This window comes from Strigops habroptila, chromosome 4 (genome assembly GCF_004027225.2).
Source record: "Strigops habroptila isolate Jane chromosome 4, bStrHab1.2.pri, whole genome shotgun sequence".
NCBI lineage: Eukaryota > Metazoa > Chordata > Aves > Psittaciformes > Psittacidae > Strigops > Strigops habroptila.
The window spans coordinates 45,123,983-45,143,518 of NC_046358.1; the positions used below are offsets into that span (position 1 = coordinate 45,123,983).

The 19,536-nt window shown below is 35.8% G+C and overlaps 1 protein-coding gene across 12 annotated transcripts in view; it reads left to right on the top strand.

Annotated features, from left to right (window-relative positions):
* Nucleotides 1-19,536, top strand: part of RYR3 (ryanodine receptor 3) — a 215,933-nt gene that overhangs the window by 129,047 nt on the left and 67,350 nt on the right. For 7 of the 12 annotated variants that reach the window (XM_030481593.1, XM_030481598.1, XM_030481599.1 and 4 more), the window contains exons 45-58: nucleotides 1,888-2,068; nucleotides 2,525-2,633; nucleotides 3,607-3,727; nucleotides 6,880-7,049; nucleotides 7,756-7,976; nucleotides 9,212-9,302; nucleotides 9,904-10,044; nucleotides 12,202-12,383; nucleotides 13,334-13,412; nucleotides 14,799-14,888; nucleotides 16,337-16,486; nucleotides 17,772-17,834; nucleotides 18,251-18,326; nucleotides 18,523-18,646. In XM_030481593.1, coding sequence (XP_030337453.1) covers nucleotides 1,888-2,068; nucleotides 2,525-2,633; nucleotides 3,607-3,727; nucleotides 6,880-7,049; nucleotides 7,756-7,976; nucleotides 9,212-9,302; nucleotides 9,904-10,044; nucleotides 12,202-12,383; nucleotides 13,334-13,412; nucleotides 14,799-14,888; nucleotides 16,337-16,486; nucleotides 17,772-17,834; nucleotides 18,251-18,326; nucleotides 18,523-18,646 — 1,798 coding nt within the window. The remainder of the gene's footprint in view (nucleotides 1-1,887; nucleotides 2,069-2,524; nucleotides 2,634-3,606; nucleotides 3,728-6,879; nucleotides 7,050-7,755; nucleotides 7,977-9,211; nucleotides 9,303-9,903; nucleotides 10,045-12,201; nucleotides 12,384-13,333; nucleotides 13,413-14,798; nucleotides 14,889-16,336; nucleotides 16,487-17,771; nucleotides 17,835-18,250; nucleotides 18,327-18,522; nucleotides 18,647-19,536) is intronic. The other 5 variants (XM_030481597.1, XM_030481601.1, XM_030481604.1 and 2 more) reach the window with 1 other exon arrangement.

Here is a 19,536-nt window from a genome sequence, read left to right on the forward strand (position 1 = left end):
TGCCTGACAACCCTTTCAGTGAAGAAATTCTTCCTAGTGTCCAATCAATGTCCCCAGGCACACCTGAGGCCGTTTTCTTTAGCCTGTGTTTCATATGAAGATTGTACCAGTGTGTTAACTGTGGAAAATACAAGGCTAACATATCTAAAGTATTTAGCTGCTCCTTCTAGAGCCAGTCAGTCCCAGTTATCTCATCTACCATTGCTTTCTGTTCATTATGACTTCCTGGTAACACCACTGTTGCTCTCAGCTAAACCAGTTTCTCATTATACTTTTTTGGTGGCTGCTGAAACTGCAACATTCAGTTTAGTGTAAACTTGTTACTTGCATTGATTTAGTATTGTAGCTTGCATGTAGAGTATAGATACAGATGATCTGAGCTACTGACATCACAAGTTCATTGACTGTGAACTGTTTCTTTTCCTGTAATTTGTTTTCTTCCTAACGACCCATTAATTTCATATGGATTATCAGTATTCTTATAAGGTACTCACTGTGAATTTCTAAACAGTTGTGTTTAACCATAAGCTGCTTTTGACCCAATTATTATTCGTATCATGCTTCCACGTGCCACTAACTGCAGTCCATGAAGCAGTTACATGAAAAGAGTTCATTTATATGAAGGTTCCTTTTCCTAATGACTTTTATTCAGCAAGCATCTAGATCAAAACCTGTCTGCCTGTACTCAATTATACAATAGTTAAACCCACTCTTTTCCCTTTTCAAATATACATACATTTTTCCACACAAAGCTGTTATAAATTGGGTTGTTTCAGGCAAGCCATGACCTTTAAACTATTTTAATATGATTTTTGTATATAGAAAAGATGAGGTATTCAATTTCAGGCATTAAATAGCAAGCAGAAGGTTTAACAAATATTTAAACATGCAGTAGAATAAATCAGGAGATTTTACTCTAGGTATATTTAACCTAAAATAGAATTTGTTATACTTTGGTTATATTGAGAAGATTAAACTCTGAGATCAGTTTTCTACTGATGAGGTACTAAGGACAAAATGTTAAGCAACATTCCTTGCTTCAGTTGGCCCATTAAAAGTCAGATAACTCTCATGCCCTGTACTAAGTCTGACTGGGGTGGAGTTAACTTTCTTCATAGCAACCCATATGGTCTCCCCGTTCAGCTCCTTCTTGTCCTTCCTGGGCCCCAGTGAGTAGGTTCAGGTTGGGCAAGAGTTTGGGAGGAGACACAGCTAGGACAGCTGACCCCAAATGACCAAATGGATATTCCATACCATGATTTTGTGCTCAGCAATAAAAGCTCAGGGAAAGGAGGAGTGGGGGTGGTGTTTCTGGTTATAATGCTCGTCTTCCCAAACAACTGTTATGCATGCTGAGGCACTGCTTTCTAGGAACTGACTAAACATCTGCCTGGGAAGCAGTGAATAAATTTGTCTTTTTGCTTTGCTTGCATGTGTAGATTTTGCTTTCTATGCTAGATAGTTGTTATTTCAATCCATTAGTCATCACACCTTCTATTTTCATCCTGTCCCACAGGAGAGGCAAGAGAGCAAGAGGCTGGGGGAGTTGGCTTGAGTCAAAACTTCCTTCCTACCTTCCCCAGTAGCCTCTATTGCTTCTTAGGACTATTAGCCTTTATACCAGAGACTGTAGTATTTGCCATAAAAAGCAAATTAACCTTCACTGTAGTAAAACTTTTGCAAAGCAAGTCACTGTCACTTTTAAAGCTGGTTTTAAAGCTTTTCATATAGCACACCTAGTGCTACCAACTTGATATCTTTTTGTTTTCAAAAATAAGGATGGGGAATTGTTTTCTGCTTTGTAAAATTTAGGGGGAAAATGTGGTTGTCTTCTGACTTAAGGATACCTTTCAGGAGAAAGTATGTATAGTGCTTTTTGGTCCTCAGGTGAAAGTGTTGAGGAAAATGCAAGTGTTGTTGTCAAGCTCCTTATTCGACGGCCAGAGTGCTTTGGACCAGACCTTAGGGGAGAAGGAGGAAATGGTTTACTGGCAGCTATGCAGGAAGCTATCAGGATCTCAGAGAATCCTTCTCGTGACCTTCCCTCTCAGGCATATAAAAGAGAAGGGTAGGTAAATGTGATTTCTCTTTTGGCAAATGATGATTTAATAACTGGTTTACTCAAGCTTGCAATATATGGATAATAGGCCTTGTTATTCAATGTTATACAAACATAGAGTGTTAGAGATTTACACCCACAAGCAGTTGTAGATGGAATTCGTAAAATGTGAGCTAGATAAAAGTGGAACAAGAGTTACAGAAGAAGCCTGAAGGACAAAGCAAAGGAGAGAATGCCGTTGTGGAATGAAGCTAAGGTAAAGTGAAAGAGGAAGATAGAAGGCTCATGTGAAGTCAGTTATTACTGTTCAATTGCATGCTTACTCTAGGGATAAAACCCCTGTAATCTGGAGCCAGAGGAAATTAATATATCTAATTAATAGTCTCTGGATCATGGACCTATCTCCAGAGAGGAGCTATAAAATTACATTAGCAAAAATGCTCACTGGTATTGTTTATCTTTTAGGGATGAGGAGGAAGAGGAGGAGGAGGAGATTGTGCATATGGGCAATGCAATCATGTCATTTTACTCAGCTCTTATAGATTTACTTGGACGCTGTGCACCAGAAATGCATGTAAGTTCATTTTGTCACTTGCTCAGAAAATGTAGATTTGTAAACAGAACTGTACATATCTAACTAAACTGTTCTCTATTCAAAGATATCTTCCCTTCAGAAGGTGGACTTTATTGTGTTTCTCACTGTATCTAGACAGATGTGTTTCCTGCAAGCTGTTTATAAGGAATCATGGTCTTTTGATTCCTTATGTTTTTTTATATATCTGAAATTTAGAGACTTTTTATACAACTATGGAATCAAAGCAAAGATGAACTACTAGTGTTGCACATTTATACTACCAGTGAAATTTCTGAAATTTTCCACAAACTTTTTCTAGAAAGCCATAAAATAAGAAGCAAGAAATTTGACTTACAGCCTCCCTGCTTACTATTAGAAAAGGTATTCACTTTATTTGCTGTAAAAGCTGTATGTAGGTGTCTGTTGCTAGAGATAGTAGTTTCGTATTAAGAAAATTACTGGAAGAGATTTTCAGAGACAGAGTTTGTGAATACCTAATTTCTGCTAGCGGTTGAAAGGAGTTGGTCACCTCTTTGTTGTTAATGCCTTCTGAAATTTTTACGGCATAGAAATAATAGAAAAATGCATAGATGCATCAAACAGGTTTTCCTCTGTTCATAGAGTAAAGAGGCAAGCTCAAAACCTGGTACTATAGGTTCTGTAAGTAAGAAGTCTTTCAAAAATTTCCAGTTTTATCACTTTATCTGTTTGGTTAAGGAATCTTATCCATATGGACATTTTGTGTGTTATTGGAAATTTATAATATTGTGAAATTATTGATATGATAGCCAAATTAAGACAGATTCAAAAGTAGGCTCAGCTGGAAATCAGCAACTGCTTTAGAGTTCTGGGAGAAGTTGAATTTCTGTTCATTTTTTTTCCCAGTGTTTGAAAAAAAGCTTAGTAAGATCTGTATTTTGAGGAAATTTTTCATATGTACTAAATTTCTTAATTGATAAACTTTCTCTAACAGCTTATTCAAAGTGGAAAAGGGGAAGCTATTCGAATCAGGTCGATCCTTCGATCTCTAGTGCCAACTGAAGATTTGGTTGGGATTATAAGCATACCACTAAAGCTGTCAACAGTTAACAAAGGTAACTTCAGTACTTTTATTAGACCAGTTCACCTTATATAAAAATCTTCGGCATATAAGCCTTCTGGTATAAAATAGAGAAGTTTTGTTAGAGTTGAGTACAAACAGAGAATTGTTCTGCAGATTTTGATTAGATAGCTATCAATTAGAGCTGGTCCAGTAGAACAAATACTTACTCCTGTGGAGCACAGAATATAAGGGCATAGAAATACTTTACAGGATCGCACTATAATGGGCTGTCCATCCCAGTACTTGGTCTCCAGCAGTGGCTGTAGAGATGCTATTTTTTTAGGTAGGATATATAAGTCTGGATAGAGTTCCTTTGTACTTCCATATTATCCAGTTATTTGATTAGAAAGATGAGAGTGTACGTCCTTGCCCATTACTATCTGTTTCTGGACCTGGTGTGCGAGAATGTATCTAATCCCTTTGGAATAATGTCTGTACCCACAAACTCCTGTGGCAGTAAGTTCCAGAAATTCACTATTTGCTACATAAAGAAGTGTTTTAAGCATTTCTGTGCATCATATTTGAAAATCCTGGCAGTCAGGTGAAGTTCCTGATGACTGGAAAAAGGGAAATATAACCCCCATTTTCAAGAAGGGGAAAATGGAAGACCCAGGGAACTACAGACCACTCAGTCTCACCTCTGTGCCTGGCAAAATCTTGGAGCAGATTCTCCTGGAAAGCATGTTAAGGCACATGAAAAACAGCAAGGTGGTTGGTGACAGCCAACATGGCTTCACAAAGGGGAAATCCTGCCTGACCAATTTGGTGGCCTTCTATAATGGGGCTACAGAACTGATGGACAGGGGCAAAGTAGTTGATGTCATCTACCTGGACTTGTGCGAAGCATTTGACACTGTCCGGCACGACATCCTTGTCTCTAAATGGGAGAGACATCAATTTGATAGATGGACCACTCAGTGGATAAAGAACTGACTGGATGGCCACATGCAAAGAGTTGTGGTCAACAGCTCAATGTCCAGTTGGAAAACAGTAACGAGTGGTGTCCCTCAGGGGTCAGTGTTGGGACCGATCTTGTTCAACATCTTTGTCGGCAACATGGACAGTGGGATTGAGTGCGCCCTCAGCAAGTTTGCCAGCGACATGAACTTATGTGGTGTGGTTGATATGCTGGAGGGAAGGGATGCCGTCCAGAGGGATCTTGACATGCTTGAGAGGTGGGCCAGTGCCAACCTCATGAAGTTCAACCAAGCCAAGTGCAAGGTCCTACACCTGGGTCGGAGCAATCCCAGGCACAGCTACAGGTTGGGTGGAGAAATGATTCAGAGCAGTCCTGTGGAGAAGGACTTGGGGGTGTTGGTTAATGAGAAACTTAACATGTGCCAGCTTCAGTGTGCGCTTGCAGCCCAGAAAGCCAACCGTATCCTGGGCTGCATCAAAAGAAGCGTGACCAGCAGGTCAAAGGAGGTGATCCTGCCCCTCTGCTCTCATGAGACCTCACTTGGAGTATTGTGCACAGTTCTGGTGTCCTCAGCATAAGAAGGACATGGAGCTGTTGGAGCAAGTCCAGAGGAGGGCCATGAGGATGATAAGGGGACTGGAGCACCTCTCGTATGAAGACAGGCTGAGAAAGTTGGGGCTCTTCAGCCTGGAGAAGAGAAGGCTACGTGGAGACCTCCTAGCAGCCTTCCAGTATCTGAAGAGGGCCTACAAGGATACCAGAGAGGGCCTCTTCATTAGGGACTGTAGCGACAGGACAAGGGATAATGGGTTCAGACTTAAACAGGGGAAGTTCAGGTTAGATATAAGGAAGAAGTTCTTTACTGTGAGGGTGGTGAGGCACTGGAACAGGTTGCCCAAAGAAGTGGTAAATGCTCCACCCCTGGCAGTGTTCAAGGCCAGGTTGAATGGGGCCTTTGGTCTAGAAGGCCATGGTCTAGTGTGAGGCATCCCTGCCCATGGCAGGGTGCTTGGAAGTAAATAATTTTCAGGTCCTTTCCAACCCTAACTATTCTATGATTCTATGATTTTTTTTTTTTGTATTATACTCAACTAATATTAATTAACACCCTTGTATTATACTATTTTGAGATTTGTGGTATAGCAGTTCTTCATTCATCTTGTCAGCTATCTTTATAATTTTCTAAATCTCATTTATATCCTTTCTCAGTCCTCATTTTGCCAAATTGAAGAATCTCAAGTTTTCTTAATCTATCATCATAACTGCTCCATTACCTGGATCATTTTAGTTGCCCTTCTGTGTACCTTCACTATCTCTATTCTGCAGTCCCAAGAAACAGAAAACAGCTGTGGGATGTACACAAGACATGAACGTGTTTGTACTGGTTTGTAATGTGGGCACACCACAGTTTGGTTTATGCACTCTGAACTCAAGAGTTCAGAGTGCAGAAGTATATTGATCATTGTGTTCTTGCTTTTTATGCAACTGTTGATTTTTTCCTAAAAGTGGTCAGTGTGGTTATCCAGGGTGGATTTATATCCACAAAATAACTTCCACGATAACCATACAAATAGAAATTTTCTATGAAGCATAAACTGAACAGAGGATGACATTTTTATGGCTTATCATCTTCATGTTTCCTATTAATTTCTCCATATTTCATGGGCTATAAACTACCAGTCTGTCATTTTCTTCTAGGGCAAGATAATTTTATCTTCCTTCCCCTCCTTCTGTTGTCCTCTCTGTTTCACAGGTGGTGTCTATTCCATTTTATGGTCAGAGATGGTTTATCTGATACACAGTTCACTTCTGTGTTATTTTTGTCTTCCCCTGAAGTTCTATGCTTTTTTAGTCTAGCTTACATGAGACAAAAATTAAAATTCGTAACATTTTTTGACTTCACAGTTGCTGTGTATTTTTAATATTTGCAGTAATATTTATCTTTATTTATACCATATAAAACATTCTCCATAATTCTAATGGAACAAGTAGATTACCATTCATTCTTAAGCTTTCATTTAAGAGTGAAATATTAATAAATTGCAAAATAATAAGGGTTTTTGAAAAAATAAAAACTTTTTTTTTCAGCACACGAGAAAACAATAATATAATTTTCATTGAACATGTGATTTTACACATTAAATGTAATTATGTCTTTCATTGTCTTGCTGTTTCTTGTTTTATCAGTTATCTACTATTAAAAATTGTATTATATATTTGTGTAGATGGCACAGTAAATGAGCCAGACATGTCTGCAAATTTCTGTCCTGATCATAAAGCACCCATGGTACTCTTCTTGGACCGTGTCTATGGTATTAAGGACCAAAGTTTCCTCCTTCACCTACTGGAAGTTGGATTTTTACCAGATTTAAGAGCCTCTGCTTCTTTGGATACAGTAAGTATTTTGCTATGGAGTTCAGGTGACTGAACCTAGTGGCTCCATAAGTGTAAAAAATAGAATTTCAATTCAAAACAGCTATTTAAAAAAAAAAAAAAAAAAAAAAGATAGTGTAGGCTTGCTGTAAAGACAAACAGTAATAATTCAGTTACTATTAATTTAAGTTGTTTAATTACAACCTAATTAGTAATTAATTAATGCTTATGATCGTAAGCATTCAGTGCCACTTTATGAATCGAGAGTGCAGTGTAGTTTAGAAACTTTTAATACAGGCTTACAGTAATTATACAGTAAGTACATTTTGTATACTGTAATAGACCTAATGATTACATTTATTGTGTGCTTCCAACAATTACACTGAAAATTCATGTATGTGTAGCTATGAAGAAATGAAGTGAGATCAAAAGTGCTACTTAATGCTTTGTGGTTTTTGCTAACCTGTTTAAAGAAAGAAGCTGCATATTCTTTTTTGCTCCTATTGCTTCAGAGTACAGTGGTGCAAGAGATAGGTGATAAGTGGATGACTTGGATTTTATCGATTGAAAAAAAAAAGGTTTTGTCCTCATGTGTTATGAATGGATATCATTTTAGCACCCAGTCACTAAGGGGACTTAAGGAGTATTTAGTTATTCTGTTTTATAGACTTCATATCTAGTAACCTTTTTTCTATATGATACTAACAGTCATTTACTACTTCATACAGGTTTCTCTGAGCACCACAGAGGCAGCTCTCGCACTAAATAGATATATTTGCTCAGCTGTGTTTCCATTACTCAAAAGATGTGCTCCCCTCTTTTCTGGAACAGAGCATCACGCCTCTCTGGTGGACTCCATGCTTCACACAATATATAGGTTATCCAAAGGACGTTCCCTTACAAAAGCGCAAAGAGACACTATCGAAGAATGCCTGCTTGCTATTTGCCAGTATGTATTATACCTGTGTACACATTGATTTCTTTTGTGCAGTATATGTATTTTAGTAATTTCTTTCTCTGTCTATAGTGTAGAACTAAGATTATTTTATTCTTGTGTGGAATAAATTACCAGAGTGCATGATAAGATTTATTTTTTCCTAAGAGAAAACAGATTTGGTTTGTCCATTATGGGGATTGCATTACACAAACTGTCATGTTGATACGAGCTTTGTGGTGATACAGGACAGATTCTGATTATTTGTGAAAACAAAACCCCAATAATTACCAAAAGTGTTATTGCAAGTCTGACAGTAAGTGTGTGTCAGGTAATTAAGGGATTGATGTTTATAGTTCTGATTGTGGTTTGAAGAACCTTGGCTGTAGTTTAAAAAAAAAAAAAAAAAAAAGAAGAAAGACTACCTCCCACTCTCCAAATCCTAAAACTGAACTGAGCGCTGAAGACATATCAAGAGTTGAAATGTAGATTTGCCAACTGAATCATAATTCTTGATCTGTGTCGTAAACTGTAGTGGTACTTGTCTGGGCAGTGGGCTGTGAAATTAGTAATGCAGTGTGCATTTTTAGTTTGTACATAGCACTGGACCCCTGCCAAAAAAGAGGATAGAGTGGAAATGGAGAAGATTTGGAAAAGCCCAACAAAAAGGATCAATATAAGGAATAATTTTGCTGCTTTGGAAACAGCTTAGTAGACCAGGAATCTTCAGCCTCAAAAAGTGATGACTGAAAGGGGAGATATGAAAGAAGTGTTTTTATATTGATTTTGAGTCTATTCATCACTGAAATTAAATAGCTAGAAAAAAATGCTGGGTAATTTATTCCAGTTGAGATTTATTTCTTACAAGAATAATCATAATGTATTTTCCAGATCGGTTAGGAGTCCGTTGTTGCTTTTAAGTTTCATATCAGAAACCATTCTGTTAGGGTAATATTCTGTTTCTTTTGCTTAGATTGTTCCCTCTGTGTATTCTAAAAAATATCCAGCACCCTTCCCTCTGCTGTTGTCTGGCACAGTCATACATATTGTTTATTCACTTAAGAGAGTCCAGAACTAGCACATCTTTCTGTGCTACATTCTTCTATACGTAGATGAGGCATAGCGAGGCTCCTTAAACACATACTACTGGTTTTTCAAAATGCATTTATGAGTGATTTGAATTCCAATACACAAATTTTTACTGGACTGTATGAACTTTACTAAGAACTTCATTTTTTTTTAAATTACAGCCACTTACGTCCCTCTATGCTACAACAGCTGTTGAGAAGGCTAGTTTTTGATGTGCCCCTACTCAATGAATACTGTAAAATGCCTCTCAAGGTAAATGCTTTACTTTCTGTACATGTATTCAGTGTAAAACTTACTTCATGATAATCTGTCATCATTATGTTTTAAAAACAGAATGGGGCAGGGTGAAGCACAGGTTTTTCCAGAGAGAGATGGTTTAAAGGGTGTACTGCAAGCATCTTTTGCAATGTTTTAATTAATATTGAGGCCACCAACTACAAATGACAGAAGTAAAATCAATTTGAATTTGTAAAACTTTTTACCAGAGTCTGTCATGTCCTGCTTTATACCTTTTCATTGACTCTATTTTTATCCTGTGAGCTAATCTGTACTCACATGGTGACAATCCTGAAATATTGTAATTTTGCTACTCAGTGTCATCTCTGAGAATCCCACAGCAGCAGTTGGGAATAATACACGCTTTATACTTTCAGAGTATGGGCTCTACTGCTCTCCCAAAAAGCAGACCCAAAGAGACCATTTTTATGAGCCGTTAGAAATGAAGAATCAAAAATAAATAATGATACTTATGTAACTGTTTAAATAGATACTGGCAATTCGGAGTTCACTAACCAGTATGTTATTTTGTTAAATACTGATGTTTTACGTGCGGTTTTTTTCTTGAAAATTCTAGCTTCTGACAAATCACTATGAGCAGTGCTGGAAATATTATTGTCTGCCTTCAGGAATGGGAAGTTATGGAATTGCAGCAGAAGAAGAATTACATTTAACTGAAAAATTATTCTGGGGAATATTTGATTCTTTGTCTCATAAGGTAATGACTTTAATACACATTACAGTATGGGATGACTAGAAAAGCATTACAATGATAATTTGTTGTGCCAAGTGCCTGTTTATCAGTTCATTCATCTAATATAGGGGATATGGCACTGAATGCTTTTAATGAAGTAACTTTCTAATGAAAAATTGAATGCTGAATCTTGAAAGATTCTCTCCAAACTAATGAAATGTAAAACTTTTGTCTTGATACACCCATATAGCCTTACACTAGTAATGAGGCAGATTGCTTGCTGCACTAACAAGTTGATGTTGTCGCACCTCTCCTATCATAGTTCTACTAAACTTTTAAAAATACTTTTTACTGGCAAAAAATTAATTTTAAGAAATGTATGTATATGCTTGTCAAATAGTTGGTGTATGCACAGTAAATTTACATTGTTTTCAAACATATACTTGTTTGGGGTTTTTTTTGTTTGTTTGTTTTCTGGTTATTGCCCAGCTTAGGAAATAAAATGCAACATTCTTAGAAATAAAATTTTTCCATTGATCCTGGGTTTTTTTTTCCACTTGCTTATTTTTATTCTGAGCAAGAAAAAGTTGTATTTCTGATAGGAGAAATGCCTTACTCAGTTAAAATTTTTTTTGCCTGATTGGGCTCAAAAATCAGGTTCTCGTATGGAACAACAACAAATTTTTCATAGCATTTCGCTGAGTTTCTGTTCAAGTTCTAATTGACAAATTCAGATGGTTGTTTCTGTAGGCATTCTGATTTACAGAATCAGTCTCTGCATTATTCTAAAATTACTTTTTAAGCCTGATTTGTATTTGATTCTACTGATATTTACCTCTCTCACTACTGTGACAAGTGCAGAGTGTCAGGAGGGCCTGACGCAATAAAATGTTTCCAATTAGTGCATCTTGGCTTTTTACAAATAAATGAAGATTATATGTTTCTGCTAATATTGGTGGCCCTCTATAATAGTATTTTCGTATTTCTCTAAATGGTCATAGTTCTTGTGTAAATCTGCAACAAAACTAGAGGAAGTTAAAGCCTTGAAATTTTAATCATTCTGCTTTCTTTGATATAAACATGAAAATACTTGCTGAAAAAATTATAATGGACCTGAATATTGTGTATATATATATGTATAATGGTATAATATACCTTCAGCATTTTCCTAACACAAAGTGGTCATTCAGATTTCCAGAAGCATATAATCTTTCTAATAATGAAGCAAGAGAAATATTTTTGTACTGGGTTGGTTTTTTTTTCTAGAAATGATCGGTGTCTGTGTTGTAACATCAAAAAGATGCCTGAGCTATCTGATTAAAATTTATGAAAAAATTATAATAGCATCAAACTCTTGCACTGTAGTGTTCATCAGTAGATCCTAAAGCCTTTTAAAGCGATATCATTATGCACATTTTACAGCTAGGGAATCTGAAAGATAAAGAAGTGATTTTTATTTATCCTAAGCATACTAAGAATGTTGTTTGAAAGCTGGAAAGAGAACCTTGGCCTACTGTAATCTGCTGCCACTTCCTCTAGCACATGTTTTTTTTATGATCTAGTGTGTAACAATTGACCTTGAATATGTTTGATGGCAAGTTGCTAAGGATATATTCTTCAAATGTAGTTCTACCTCATATTTTTATACATCAAGTACTTCTATGTGCTTTCTAGAGCTAAAATGACTATTTAGAAGAGCAAATGCACCTCTTAGCAGGACAGTTTTGAAAAATAATGAACTGACTTTGCTACAGTAAAACACAACTTCCTTTAACCAGTATGATTTAAACTGAAACAGGTTACAGGAAAAGAGGGAGAAATTACAATGGCTTCTGCAGCTAACAGCAATTAGTCATTTTAGAACTGAGGCTGTATTTCATAGATGACTGTACTTCTATAATTAGGCAAAGAGTAAGGCCCTTTACTAGCCCAAAGAAAGCTGAAGAGTCATACTTGTATATATTTATAAAAGTGCCAGCATACTGTTATGTTAATTTGAGTAGTCTTTAAAATGTATCAAGTTGGTATCAAGAAAAATAGATGTCATGCAGCAATAATTTTGTTCTATGCTTAATTTTTAAGTGTACTTTACAGTTTGTTTGCATATTCTAATATTTGGACATATGGCTGCTTGGTTTTCACTAACATTTTGCATGTTTTTCTGTTGGATTTTCCAACCAGTTCCTATCTCTCCTGCAGAAGTATGATCCAGAGCTCTTTCGAATGGCTTTGCCTTGTTTAAGTGCTATAGCTGGTGCCTTGCCCCCTGATTATTTAGATACACGAATTAAGTCAACTTTGGAAAAGCAGACTTCACTAGATCCAGAAGGAAATTTTGATCCCAAGCCTGTCAGTACAGCAAAGTGAGTCATATAAATGATAGTAATTTCCTTTCCTTAAATATTGTTGTACTGTTCCTTCTTAACAATTTTTTCTTCTCTGTAGGAAAAGTTCGCTGGTGACTGACTTTTTAATGATACTAGTACCTTTCAGAAGTAGTGTAGGGATTTTTGCTTCCTCCTTCCAAATACTTCACTCCAATATATCCTGTTTACTCGATATAAACCATCTAGCACTGTATGGACATTAAATATTTCCCTGTTATATGTGCAGACTACATAGCAAATTCTGTACTTCTTATCTACTTTATGCTTAATAATTCAAATGTTTGAGATATATACACTCGTAATATTTAATACTGTCATTATTTAGAGTGTGCTTATGACAAATGGTACAAGATCACTAAAATCTGGTGATTCAATTGGCCTATTGCCCAGTTTTTATAAAATCCTCACTTAGTTTTGAGAATTGATCTCAATCTGATACAGCAAAGTAAGCTGGTCATGTGCGATGATTTAATAGAGACTTGGCCTTCCTAGTAATCTTGTGCTTTTAAAAATCAGATTTCTAATACGTTTGTATTCCATAACTGAGGATCCCTAGTTGATTCTTGCTATTAAAGTCTTGCCTTTGCATCATTATGCAATGTGAAACATCCATACTAATATTACCCTGTATTAAGAATTGTCAAGAAAAATACCTGTAGGTTATGGTGAAGCAGTGGTTTTTCTTGTGACTTCAGTGTCTAATAAGTGCAACTGCTATGTATTTGAAGATTTCCTGTAAATGCCATTATAGCTCTGCTCTGTTTTGCAGCATTTCTTCTAAAGAAAATGGAATGGTAAAGCCAACTGTCTTGCCTTTGTCTGGAAGTGAAGCATTTTGATTAGTGCTGTATTATACTGACACTTTTTTTCATAAATCACATTGCAGTAACTTATGATTGAATGACCATACTCTCCATTGTTTACAGCCTTGTACTACCTGAAAAGTTGGAGTATATTGTCAGCAAGTATGCTGAACATTGCCATGATAAATGGGCCTTTGATAAGGTAGGAATTATTTTAAGACTGGCAACTGTCAGGAAGGGACTAGTTAATAATACCTGGTGTGAATATTGAAAGAAAATGGGACAGTTTAACTGATAGGCCCTTGGTCAGAATGCATTAATGTCTGGATATTTAGGGATATGTGGAAGAAACCTTTTGCTCAAGAAAATGCACTGAAATTTGTCACTTTTTCAAAGTGGACAGAATTTATTATGACAAATATGTGAGGGAAATGAAAAGGGGGCACTGGCCTTGGTTTTGTTTGTTTGTTTTTTGTTAATAAGAATGTATAGATCTTAGCTTCATTTTGCTTGGTAATATTTTTTGACTGGGAGGCAAAGATTTAATTTTACTGCAGCAGCTCTGTGATCTAAGAGTGTATCTGGAAAGTCTAATGTCCTTTTTTTATTTCAGAAAATGCAGTTATAGCTTATCTTTCTTTTTATCTTTAAGAAGGCTCTTCCTCTAATTTTCCAAGTGCTCTGTCACTGTGGTGTGTTTCTGTTTCACTACTTCAAAATAGCTACCAGATGAGACAATATATACTAAGTGATATTTTATACCTTTTTAATGTTTCAGTGAAATATTTAAGAAAGGCCTTTTTACTGTTACATTTGCAAATAGATTTTAATGTTAATAAATACAACTTTCAGAGTTAAATTTGAGCAAAATGAAGTTTGGTGGAGTTGACAACAGTTTTTGATAACTATGTTGGAAATTTTCTGATATTGAACTAACTAATTCAACCCAAGTAGGAATTGTAAATCTCTTTCATTCAAGGAAAAAAATAGAGTTTGGGTTAAGTAATTTGTTGTAACTATTAATAAAAAATCAATAACAATTTTATAGAACACTTACAGAGAAATAACAATTCTGTTATTGTGTGGGGCTATGTATGCAAATTTGTAGAGAAAGATATACATATATACAAGTATATAAATATGCACACATTTATCTCAACCCATAAATTTCAAGTAATATTGTTTGAGGTAAAAGATCCATTAAAGTTACATTCTTTAGTGCTTGAGCTGTTAACGTTATATTTTCTTCTCTATGTTGCTGACTTTAACCTCCCAGAGAATAGACATTTTCTTTACCTTAGCTAGTAGCGTCTTCATGCAGGAGTCCATCTCAAAGGGGCCAGTGTGTATTAGGCACAAAACTGGTTTCATGAGACCTAATACTCATAGGTGGCATCTAATCTGTCAGGACCATGTTTTATTCCAGTGTATCTACAAATGGATGCACGCTCTTATAATAGAAATTTCTGTGGCACTGAGTAGCTGTTGGAATAGATAGCAGTTCAATACAACAAAGTAAACTGGACTGTTTGCTATTACTCATCTACATTGTTCTCGTCTTATTTCAGTATATTTGTTTTGTTTTCAGACTAATAGTGGGTGGAAGTACGGTGTTTCACTTGATGAAAATATGAAGACACACCCATTAATAAGACCTTTCAAGACTTTAACTGAAAAGGTAATAGAGGAAATTTCAGCTGCATTAATAGGAAGTAGATTTATTTGTGTACTTTTTAAAATCCATTTCAAATATATGCCGTAAGAGACAAATTAGAATTCTTACAAATAATTCTTACAAGATTTCTTGGAATTCGTGTTGCTGTTAAGAACAGAAACATCTATATGCTTAAGTAGTTGTCTGGATAATCTTACACAGGGTCTTGTATAATTTGCTTCTGTTAGGCAGCCTTCCTAGGCCTGAGCCAATTTGTATTCAAATTATCAATAGCACAGAATTTTCAGGCCTTTGTCGATGAGGAATGACTGGCAGCAACTCCTGGGTTTTCAGATAAAAGTGTAATTTAGCATATGTGAAGGCAATTTTGTCTTCAAGAAATGCGGTAGAAAAATTTAAAGGAAGTATAGAAGATGCTTCCGTAGAAAATGAGGAAACATATTTAAACTATTTTGAATGCATTTTTATTTGAATTTCTTGACTAGACATGAATAACTTCTAGTTGTGATACAGTGGACTGATTTGAATTCTGTTACATATTTTTCAGTGATCCATTGAGTGACTCATAAGTCAAAAGTCAAATATTTGTCCCTCTTTACCAAACTTTTCCTATTCAGAAAATGGAGATGATAAAAAAAATAAGAGGGATTCAAAAGGTTTAATTTCCCAAGGTTTGTAAATTGCTTTGAAATCTTTGGAGAGGAGCTGAGGAATTGTTGGTTGAGTTGTTATTAAAACAGTTCAAGGAGATTTTTCTCAGTTGTCTCAGATTAGACCTTTTGAACATAAAAATCAGGTCTTTCCATGAAAAGTGCCATGTTAAGTAATTGTCATAAAAAATCTTGTTCATGTTAAGACCTGAAATACTTTTATTAGGTTGATTTGAGAGGTCTTAATATGACTTACTCAGAATTTTCTTTGCCACAACTTTTCAGATTTTCTGTAACACCTTTACTTTTCAAAGGAGTGTTGGAGTAAAGGCTGTTCCCTAATTTTTTGCCAATGGTTGTATTTATATGAAGAGGTGTATAGATCAGTGACATTCTATAAGTGGATATAAATATAGGAAGACTAAAAAAAGGCCTCATGCTGATGCATTCAAATGCACATACTTGCCTAACTAATTTCATAGTACTTGTAATGCCATCCATTTTGTATTATTTTGGGCTAGAAGAATTAATGAATAAGTTTCCAGATACAAACTACATTATTGCTCCAGAGCTCACTTGAATGCCATTAGTTTGTAACAGATACCCCAGAAGTAAGTGCTACTAGGAATAAAACAAACAAAAAAAGTAAGTATTTTAAAGTTTTTCTCATAAATCCTCAGATATAATATTCAAATTATGTTTTCCTTTGCGGCGTGTGACAATTTATAAAGGACAGAATATTTTTATTGTGTGTTTGTAACTTGCTAAATACAGAGAAATTTTACATTATTTTCTTCAAAGGAAAAGGAAATTTATCGTTGGCCTGCCAGAGAATCACTGAAAACCATGTTGGCCATGGGATGGAGCCTAGAAAGGACCAAGGAAGGAGGAGAAGCAATAATACATCAGCGTGAAAATGAAAAGCTCCGCAGCATATCTCAATCTAGCCAGGTAAGGTGGAATTGCTTAAATTTAGAAAGCAAAAGACTTGTTTGTTAATCTACTAAGAAATTATAAAAAACTATATTAATTTTATATTCTTTTTAATGAAAATAAACATTTAATATTAGAGTTCTGAGATTGGAAGTCATGTTCACTATAATAAAAACTGTGGAGCAGCACAGAAGAGGGGATTGCTGTCCTGTCAGCATTTTCTCAGAAGACCTGAAGTTTTCATATAGTCATTTAATAATTGCATGTGATACTGCTGCTCACTATGTGTCTTGGAGGAGGGGAACACTATTTAAAACTATGACATGTTGGGGAATTTTTATTGTAGCCCTTGAGGTGAATTAAACATATATTTGTGCTTAAATATAGTGAGATTTAATGATAAATGCTTATGGTGGTAGGAGCATACAAAAGATGTTCCACAAGCTGATCCCTTTCATACAGTTGCACCAGCACTGATCCTCTGTGAGCATCAGGCACCTTAAGCCTGTGTTGGGTTCATTCCCCAGCAGCAGTTTTGCTTACCACAAGTGCTTCTGTTACAAGACAGCATTTCTTATCTCTTCAGCAAACGTCACTCCTTACAGGAGTCCTCGTGTTTCTGGCAATTGTGCTTCCAGCCAGCTGAACCTTTTCTGCAGTGGGCCTTCTTGCCCAAGAAGATACATGATAAAGACATGATTGAGTAGGGGATTTCAGCACGTTTAACTTCAGTACATGATTGGAATCACTGGTATATATGTGATCAATTACATTTAACATAGGTTAAATAGTGCTTAATAGGTTTGTTGCACTGCAGCTCTCATACTTTAAACATTTAAAGACTACATAAATATACCACACTCCTCCTTTTTCTTAGTCTGTAAATTGCGTGAGACAAGAATCTATTTTAACTTCTTGTGACGTCTTGTCTTTAGTATATGGTTCATTCACACTGTTGCCACACTGTTCTGTCATGTGTTGAAGGCGCATCTTGTATGCCTCATGATTGGTCTCCTCTCTTATGCTGAAAAAGCATAGGTCTTAGCAGCTTGCCATTTGTTGCAAATAAGGAGATCTAAGTATCTGCAGCACCCTTCTTATTTCCACAGATGTATACTATTAATCATCCTGTGTGTCATCAGCACATTGCAGAACAAAAGGTGAACACAGTTTCTACAAGAAAGTTTAAAATGCGAATGGCGTTACTCTAATCAGATCAACAACAGAGATGATGTATTTGAATATTTGATTCTTTTATCTGAAATACTTCTACCTGAAAATAATTCTTTTTTTTTCCCTGCAGGGAAATGGATATAGCCCAGCACCACTTGATCTCTCTAATGTGGTGCTTTCTAGGGAGCTTCAGGTTTGTATTTGTGTTTTGCATATATTGTGCTGAAAAGAATTAATATATTTGTTCTTTTATAATTAATGACTTGAATTTTATCAGGTGTTATGAACCTCTTTGTGACTGTATTTGTGATATGCTCTTGTAGAAAGGCGCAAGCCATACTATTTACATATTTAAGGAAGAGATTTCTACTGTTCATCCTATTCGTGCTTCCTGAGTTCATAGAAAAAGTTATCATGTAACTAGGAAAGGAGCTGTAAACAGTATGTGATATGTATGTACCCTGTGCTATGCTGACTTCAAAGAACAGCTGAATGTAGAAATGATACTTAACTGTGATGTTTCTTTACCACAAGAGTGTAAAATCATGTAGAATTACAAGTTCTGTCACCTCCTAATTTTGCATCTTGTGTTTTCTGATGGCAATGTAGGGAATGGCTGAGGTAATGGCAGAAAACTACCATAACATATGGGCCAAAAAGAAGAAAATGGAGTTGGAAAGCAAAGGTAAGCCAAGAATCCTGTGAACCACACACAAAAAAAAAAAAAAAACAAACAAAAAAACGGACAAGAAAAATGAGGGAGTAGAAACACTCTGAAAGAAGACAGCGTAAGACAATCAAAATTGAATAGTTCCCTTTTGTACTTGAAGTGAAATGAATCTTACAGTAGAAAAACTTACAGTTCTTTCAACTTACTAAAGGTGGAGGTAGTCATCCTTTATTGGTACCTTACGACACATTGACAGCTAAGGAGAAATCGCGAGACCGTGAAAAGGCACAAGAGCTGTTTAAATTCCTTCAAGTCAATGGTATAATCATATCTCGGTAAGTTGCACATTTTTATTGATACTTGCTTACATTCTGTGTGGGAAGCATGATGATTGTCCTTATCTCACTGCAGTCTGTTAGTAACATAATTACCATTTGGCATATCTTTTGTAAATCAGAATCCTTGTTATTTTTATGTTTAGAAAGACCCTTTTGAAATAGTGTAGACAAGTAACATTTTTAATGAGTATGTGATCACAGTAAATACAAAATGCAGCAGTAGTTTAATTAAACAAGCAGATGACTCAAAACTTCTAAATTACCAGCCAGCAGTGTCAGTAAGGGTCATGGAAAAATAAATCTGAGGTCTGATACTGAAACACATCTACGTAAAAGTGCTTTTTAATCCAGTTTTTAAGAAAAACGTTGGTTTGAGTCTGTGAAGCAGTAAGACAAAGTGGCTATTTTGTGGGCGTTTCATCCTTCTGCTCAAGCAGAAGTGCAGACTTCTAACCTGAATTGCTGTGTCTGGAAGTCAGCTGGCCTGTGGAGACATACACTGTCAACGAAATTAAAATAACTTAGTATACTGTATTTTTTGCTTTATATGATGGAATTGTGAGTTAATATACTGTAACTATCATCCTTTTTTGTATGTGAAACACCTGAGCACATAGGAAACTGCGGTTTTGCTGGCATTAAGCATTTTTATAAACTAAACTGTATTCATGAACAAATTTTTTCTGTGCAGTCAGATGTTGTTTTCATTTATTTCTGTTTTTTAAGTCTGTGTCTCTAGTGAAAGTGTACACTCAGAAATTTATACTAATTGATTATTAGGATCTGTAAAAGGTAAAGATATTAGAAGATAGCTCTAAATATACATTTCTGCCTTACTACAAGAAAAATTCCCTCCTGCCACTTATGTAGGCTCTCAGCCTGAAACC